Source organism: Micropterus salmoides, unplaced genomic scaffold (assembly GCF_014851395.1).
Source record: "Micropterus salmoides isolate LMB-PRFRI ecotype aquatic unplaced genomic scaffold, ASM1485139v1 Ms_hic_scaffold_15, whole genome shotgun sequence".
Lineage (NCBI taxonomy): Eukaryota > Metazoa > Chordata > Actinopteri > Centrarchiformes > Centrarchidae > Micropterus > Micropterus salmoides.
Window position 1 is genome coordinate 29591070 of NW_024040596.1, and position 8705 is coordinate 29599774.

Here is an 8705-nt window from a genome sequence, read left to right on the forward strand (position 1 = left end):
CTGTGTTGCTTATTTAGTGTACTGGACTGTTTCTTGTTTTAATTTTTCTCTTAGTTGTCATACTATGTTAGCTTTTTATTGCTGCTGTTCGGCTGGTTATTATTATTATTTTTATTGTTTGTTTGTTTGTTGTTGTTTTTCTCCTCCCCAAGCCCCCCTCTCTGTTCTATTGCAGGTTTCGTTGCTTTCTGCAATTGGTGTTTCCCACTGCTTTTCCCTGTTGTCCCTACCTTCCATCCCCCTTCTCTTACAGGTCTTGTCCTTTCTCTGTGCTGTCTGTTTGTGCCCCCCCATTCCCGTGTCTGCCCCCCTGTCCGACCCGGTGACAAATCAATACATAATTAAATAAATAATAAACAGACAAAGGAGTATATTAATACTCTCTTGTTAAAGTAAAATCTGTCTGGCACAATATGGTATCCAGGTCATCATACTCAATACCAGGCTGCTGGGCAGGACAGGGTTATTTTTCTTGTTGTTTTTTTTTTTTTTTTAAAGTGTTACACGGGTACAGGGCCTGATTGGGAACCGTAGCTGGGCGAGCGGGCAACAAAACCTCGCTTAGCAGCCTCCCAGTGAACACAGCATGAACAGGACCAAACAGAGCCTCAACAACCATCAGGGAATCCAGTAACTTACTGAGATGATTTACACAGAGCTTCTGTGATGGCTTTACTTTTTGCTAAACTGCTAACTGTAGCCTGCATCTGCCTGTATTGGTGGCTGGTTACTTCGGTTGGTTAGCCATGTTGCTAGCGGTCCTATTAAGTTAACTTACTCAGCCCCGGGTTACCAAGAGCCTGACTGACAGGGGCCCCAAAAGATAATTATAAACTAATATCAAATTATACTATATTATACATTATATAAACATCATCATCGAGTATAAATATATTTATTTGTTTTTTCTAGCATATCGAACTACAAGAAGCCAGACACTTGCAAGCCTTTAATTAGAGTTATGTAAAGCTTTTGATCGCACAGTCCTAGAGAAATTGTGACAACATCTGCGCAGAGGGGTCCAAATTTGAGTTTTTTGTCATAGGACCCAAAATTCCTGGCGGCCCCCCTGCATATACCACAGACTGTATATAAAAAAAAATATATGGGGGCAAATAACACTGCGTTTTCTGTTTCATAGAAACTTTCTGCTTAAAGTAATCCCTACGAGTAATCCCCGATTTTTCAAAAATGTACCTGTAATCTGATTCCGTCTTTATTTTCTGTACTGTAACAGAATACAGTTAAATTTTTTTTGTATCCTAATATGTAACGCCGTTCCATGTAATCCGTTACTCCATAACCCTGTGCACGTGCTAACCAAACCAACAAAGCTAAATACAACAAGGGTCCTTTTAAGCCAAGTTAGGTCATTGTTTTCTACTAATTAGCTAATGTTAGCATGCTAACCTGCCATATTAAGATGGTGAACAAGGTAAACATTGTACCTGTCATTGAGAGCATATTAGCATGCTGATGCACAGCAGCGGCAGACAAGCTACAGACATATTTTTGGCATACCAACAGTTGAATGAACAGTTATACATGAACGCAGGATTTAAACTTGAACGCAGGATTTAAAATGCAGCTATTTATACAGATATACTGTATATAACATATCATTAACATGATATTCTTGAAATGTTTTTACTTCCCATTATTATGATCTCTCCCAATCCACTGCGCTGGTGTGAAACTATATACTGAAATATAGAACACCAGCACAGTGTTACTGTTAAATTATTCAAATCAGAGCAGTTTACATTGTTTCCTGCATTACTCAGTTGTACAATTACTGAATAGTTTTTATGTAGCTTGGAAATTAACAGGAATTAATACTGAGACACTTCTGCAAAGATTAAATGATGATGTGTCTTAATAAGACGTTTTGCTCACAGATAAAGGTTTTTTTTCCTCTCCCTCTACACACAGCTATTTGTCTTTTGCCTTTCTTGTCTAATTGTCATAATTTCAGCAGCTTAGTCCAGCCATACTTCAAAACATTTGTCATTCTTTTTGTTGATAGTATTCTACTTAAGTAACATTTTGAACGCTGGGCTCTGGGATCTGAATCCTTCCACCACTGCAGAACATTGCTCAGCCAGCTTTGTAATCTTCTCCCACACAAACAACCTCAAATCTTTACCTGAATCACAGAGATTGTTCTGGGTTTGTAGTTTTCTTCTCATCATCTCTGCTGTTTGCTTCCTCTCTGCAGGGATCTCCATGCCCATTCCTGTGCTGGGACTCAGAGACCACTCCAAGGTCTTCAAAGATGGCAGCTGCCTGCTGACAGATAACAACTTCGTGCTGGTTGGGTCCTTCGTGGCCTTCTTCGTGCCCCTCACCATCATGGTCGTCACCTACTTCCTGACCATCAACGCCCTGCAGAACGAAGCCACCCTCTGCTTAGACCAGCTGGTCCCACGGCCCAAATGGAGCACGACATTCACTTTGAGCTTCTTACCGCAAACCTCGCTGTCCTCTGAGAAACTCTTCAGACGTTCAATAAGCCGTGAGGCAGGTGGCAGGGGAAGCAGCGGAGGTCTGGGAGGCGCCCGCGGGAGTGTCTCCGGCTCGCTGTTTGGTCGCCGCACCATGCAGTCAATCAGCAACGAGCAGAAGGCGTCTAAGGTCCTCGGGGTGGTGTTTTTTCTCTTTGTGGTCATGTGGTGCCCGTTTTTCATTACCAATGTGCTGGTGGTGGTGTGTGACCCGGCGACGTGTGACGCAGGACTCATGGGAGGCCTGCTGAACGTTTTCGTCTGGGTGGGATACTTGTCGTCCGCAGTCAATCCATTGGTCTACACACTTTTTAATAAAACATACCGAGCGGCATTCCTGCGCTACGTTCGCTGCCAGTACCAGTCAGAGAAGAAGCCTCTTCAGCTCATACTGGTTAACACTATCCCGCCGATGGCTTACAACTCAACCCAGCTGCCCCTGGGCGACATCGGGAAGTTACGAAACGGAGCGATGCACTCTAGTGGCACAGTGAAGGACTTCTCTTTACCTGGACAGGAAACGGAGAAGTGTAGGCTGGACAAGAGTCATAGTGACGGGGATGAGAGCTGTGTGTGAGCACGTCCGAGACTGTAATAAAAAACCCTGCTTCAAAACTTCTGTGGGCACATCATACTTGAGAGCGAAGGGTTTGTGGTTTAAAGTCAAAGTACCAAAGACAAAGTGCCTCCCAGTCAGGATTTTAGAAAAACTTACCCAACCTCTAAAGAAATAGAAAATATCCGACTTCTGATCCATGTCCCATCAACAGGGTCTGGATCAGCTGAATCAAGTTTGTGAGTTCCTTATTACAACAAAAACACCTTTTGATACACCTTACTCAAACACAAAATCAGTCAGTCCTTGTTCCATGGCTTAAAATCTCTACTGTCTTTGGTCTCAGTGCTGTTTCAGAGCCTCTGCTACACTGCCAGCAAATGAAATTGGTCCATTTTATTTTATTTTAAAGGTATTGAGTCTATCAATATCTTCCAGTTCGAGAGCAAATGAGATGGATGCAAAGGAGGGGAAGTCCATGTGAATGATAAGAGACACTCTACAAAAAGTGATATCATTTACCCATTTTGTAATAAACTGAAGACGAAAGAGGTAAACACATTCATAGATTCTTCTCATTATTTGATTTTTCACGGATGCTCAGCTGCAGTGACTTCGGCTACCCCTTCATTTCACCGACTGCCTGGCATCGGTTAGGTGGCCTCTACCTCCCGTTGGGTGGATCAGCAGGGATTAGAGTGGATTTCCTGAAACCTTATCAGATGTTAGTGTCAGGGGAGGCAGCTCCAGGATGAGCCTGACACAGACTCCAGACACTTTGGCAGCTTTATCTGACCTCTGCAAATGGGAAGGAAAGCTGCTTCACCTGTGTGTTCTGTTGGTAACTAGCAACTAACAAGGCTGGTAAATTACAAGGAGAATAAATATGTCTGACAGCAGAGGCTTAAAAGATAATGATGTTACAGAAAGACAGCGTAAATAAATCTATATTTGTATTTTGTGCAGATATATGTGAATACGTGTATATGACTGTTGAGGTTAAAAAGTTTTGTTATTTACAAAGACAATGATTATTGTTGCCGATATGATGCAGTATGACGATTGTAAAATGGGAATCCATTGGCAGGAAATTAAGAGGATTTAACTGCAGATGTGTTCATTGTAAAAGTCACACTTTTCATTGTGTTCTTGCCAGACTACCAGTGCACAAATTGGCATTTGTTCCAAAAGCATCAAGGTTTTTCTTCAGTCTTTAGACGTTGTAATGAATGGTTTGATAGTTGTTTGCCACATGTTTAAAAATTGTTTAAAAATGTGCTAAAATGGTTCTGCTGTTTAAGACTGAAGAGATAATCACCTGGAGGAAGGACAGAAGCTGGACTAATGCATAAAGGTAAGCTTGGACCATGGATGTATTATCAAGGTGCATTCAGACAGGAGCTGCAGACTTGTAGTGTCTCAATTCGCGCCCTTTCAAATGTATACTTACTATTTTGAGTGCAAGTTTGTTCACACTGACATGGAAAAATACAGTGCACTATGAGTACCTGGATGGTGCACTCATAATGGTCAAGAAGTTGAGTGTAGAACGCTGGACACTTCTCACCCTCAACAGTCACCATCTTGGCTACATAGGGGGGGGGGGGCTCTAATATATTTTCAAACTTGTAAAAATGTACAAATAAGTACAAAGTACACAGTGTAATGCATGTAAGAGTACGGATGTATCTAAATTGAGACAGACTATTGTAGGGGAGAGTTGGGTGAGTTGAGCCAGTTTTTACTTGAGGTGTGTTTAAAGTGAGGACATGACAGTAATGTCTCCAACTAAAACATGTACATATATTTTAGAATGTGGTGCATCCCTGGGAATAATCAATCTGGATCTAAAATAAAACGTTTTCCAAAAAAACAGTTGAGTCATATGAGGGGTAAGTTGAGCCACATGGGGGTCAGGGACATCAGTGTCATTTCATTATGCAAACTCAAACACCAGGTACCAACATTCAATTACACTTAATGAAACATTGCAGCTATGTCTCCTAATTGTTTCATATCAATGTATTGCTTTAAAGTCATCCTGTTTATCGTCATGTATCGTGCCACCTGATGAATTGACTTCCCAGTTTTGTACCTCTCCCATGACTCTGTCCAAACTCACAACAGGAGTTGAAGCCTGTCTGTCTTCCATTTATAGCAGCATGACATGAAGGTTTCAGGTCTAAAATGCATAATGTCACATCATTTGGGTGATACATAAGAATGCAATGTAAAATTACAGTAAAATATCTGGTTTGCCCCACGTATTTGGTTCAAATCACCCATCCCTGCCATTTTAACAAAATTGTGTCATCCAGCATTTTAAGGGTAACGCCACGCATATTATAACTTCCTAAAGCACTACCACATGCACAGGATTTTCTAAAACCCGTCTGTAATTGTTCACACAAGAATCAGGACTCCTTGAACGTAAAAAAATCACTTTGAATGGCAAAAAACAGTTTTTTGATCTTAAATGTGCTTATCACTTATTCCATGGGCCTCTCTTCATCACACTGAGAGTAAAATGGATGACTCTTCAAAAATGTGTGGTCACATGACCAATTTTGTTTATGGTTGCCAAGAAACAAGGTGTGGCTCAACGTCCCCACAGGCTAACTCTAACAGACTGCCTAAAAGTCTGAACGCTAAATGCTAAAAGTCAAAAAAGTGGATGCAACTTTAACCCCAATTAGCTAACACACAGCCTATTTAGCTAAGAACGTCGGTATGTCTATTCATCGGCTGTTTGTGGCAAATAAACTGACGAAAAACATCTCACTCAAATTTGCATTAATTAAAGGTCCCCTGTGGAGTTTCCTTTTAAACAAAAACATACATACATTTAGTGTTTCTCACCAAATCACACTGTGTGTGTCTGTATCCATTTCCTTCCTTCAGTGAGCTAAAGGTGACCAGTTCATTGAAATGCCACCAACATCTTTCTTTGCGTGCACCCATGTTATCCTAGCAGCCGCCATCTTCGACCCATTGTAGGGTCATTGCTATATTGGCATGTTACTGCGATGTGTCCATCAGTGCAATAGCATATAGCTTTACCCCTGAGATGATTTCAGGCTCATACTAAAATCCATCCATCATCTATACCCGCTTATCTGTGCATGGTTGCTGAAGCCAATCCCAACTGGCCTAGGGTGAAAGGTGGGATACACCCTGGACAGGTCGCCAGTCCATCACAGGGCACACAGACACGAACAACCTGTCACGCAATTTAAGGGCAATTCTTGCTGTGAGGCGACCCCCCATAGAAACATAAATAACACAAAGTCATATAAAATATAAAATCTTTACAGTGTAAAAACTCCTAATACAAATAGTACTAACTGACCATGGTTAAGGTTTAAGATGACAACAGTTTAAGTACAAGATTCGGCCACTGGGCCAAACTTGCAGCTTGACTGACTCTGCATCCAGCTCTTTTAATACATCCATGGCTTCCACCATATTAAGAAAAAGTCTTAAAAATCAAAGGCTCCAAGAAGTAGGATGGAGGTGGAAATAAATGCGCAGCAAAAGTGGAATGTATCATTCAAGTTATTTCAATTTACTACAGCTGTGTGCACTGCTTCCTCTAAATGTTGGTGGCCTGCCGTGGCTTTGGTAATGAGGAGTTCACTTCCACGATGCTAAATATCCATTTACAGGATCCAACTTTGAAAGGGTTTATAAATTTACCAGGTAATAACATTTTTTAAATAACGTTGTTTGTTGGACTTTTTTACTATAAAAAAAAATGGGTGTCACTCTTTGCAGTAGTGGCTATTGCATTTTGGAGCAGAACTCTTCACATGTAACAAGATGGCTAAAGCTAGCTCAGGGTAAGGGTTAAAGAAAGAGATGATGCTTGTTGCAAAAAATGTCGTACAGAGAAGAGTATGTAAGAGAAGAAAATTAGGGTTTTCAGCCAAAGCATGCAGCAGGGAGGTTATTTATCGTCACCACAGCTGTTATTTACAACAGAAGGTTATTAAGGCAACAGAACAGTGAGGCTGCTCATAAACAACAGTAATGAAGTAAGAGAAATATTATCTCAGCAGGTGGCTGCTTTTAGCTTTATGGCAACATTTAGCAGTGGGGCATTTTCTTCTACCTGCTGAGTCACCGCCAGCGTATACATAGAAACAAAGAAGTCTGATTCTTCAGCTTCTGTCTGCCCAAATGAACGGGCAGGTGATGAAATGTTAAGTATGTAACAGAAACAGGATGGGAGATCAGCAGCCGTCTGCTGTCAGATTGGATCTGGCTTTCGGTTTTTGTAAGTTGGTAAATATTCTGTCGGAAAATTCAGTTTACTTTACACTCTGGGTCTTATTTATAAGTTTTGGGGTTTATTCCCCCCATCATATAGAAAATCTGTCTATCTGCACAACTGCACTTAAAGTTGAAGTCTGTCAGCAATATGTAGCCGATGCTTACAACAGAAAGATTGAATAATAAAAACTCAAATTTGAGACTCGGACTCGAGTCAGACTTAAGTCGCACACACAGTGACTTCAGACTCGACTTGCGACTTGTCCTCAAAAGACTTCAGACTTGACTCAGACTCGGGGTGTGGGACTCTTGAACACTGTTTATTTTTAGGAAACGTCTGATGAGCATGCTGTTATTACCCTCACTCCATTACCTATAATCTGCCTACATAACACGTAGTATCTGCTGCAGGCAGCCACACGTGAGAGAGGACAACAAACACCGCAGCTGCTGAGCCATTCATCATAAACAAAGAAGCGCTGAATGCAAAATAGGTAACTTGAGGTTAGTAAACATGTTTAGCCCAGCATTGGCCATCTAACGTTAGCTTGCTTCTTGCTTTAGCTACGACTTACGGGTGGTTAACTCAAACTGTTGTTCATTATGAAAAGATGAATGAGTGTTCGTTTGCTTGCCAAACTTGTGGTGGTCTATTAACGTAATCATGAACGTCCCGCTTGCTGCCATCACGTTAGTTATTAACGTTGCAAACAGGTTACAGGTTTATTGTTGATAATGTAACGTTACAGTTTTATTTAGTTAACGTTAACTGGGTTTTAGAGTCTGGGGGATGTGTTGATTTACTAGGCTAGTTAATAAGCTGTCATTAATTGCATTGCACATTACATGGCTGTGCTCTGTAAGTGAAAAACAGGTTACAGTTACAGAATTCCTTATAGCTATGCAGTGTTCTAAGCAGCCTGGATTGAACGCAACAGGAGATACAACATTCATTATAACCACGAGTGACTTGAGAATTGACTTTGACTAGCTCAGAGACTTGAGACTTGAATTGGGAATACTCTCAATCCCATCACATCTCATGCGCCACATATACACGCTTTGGAAAAGCCGTGTCCATTGTACGCAAAACGGCGATTTTGCATGTATATGATACACTGCAGTTTGCAATAGCGTTGCAACACAAAGGAGGCTGAAGGGTTAGTCGGTCGACGTGCATATATTTACTGACTTAGGTTTAGGCACTAACTAATGCCATGGTTGAGGTTAGGGAAGTTGCCTCGGAGGGGCTGTCAACTCCTTAAACAAAAACATTGCAAGCTAGCTAGCTAGTTAGCGACCACCCCGGGGCGTCACATACACACGCGGCCTGGATGCGTCTCATACACACGTACCTGGGGGCGTCCACTATA

The 8705-nt window shown here is 41.5% G+C and overlaps 1 protein-coding gene across 1 annotated transcript in view; it reads left to right on the forward strand.

Annotated features, from left to right (window-relative positions):
* Positions 1–3621, forward strand: part of LOC119903404 (5-hydroxytryptamine receptor 2A-like) — an 81531-nt gene extending 77910 nt beyond the window's left edge. Inside the window, exon 3 of the mRNA XM_038719548.1 lies at positions 2219–3621. Coding sequence (XP_038575476.1) covers positions 2219–3081 — 863 coding nt within the window. The 3' untranslated portion in view covers positions 3082–3621. The remainder of the gene's footprint in view (positions 1–2218) is intronic.
* Positions 3622–8705: the final 5084 nt, after the last annotated feature.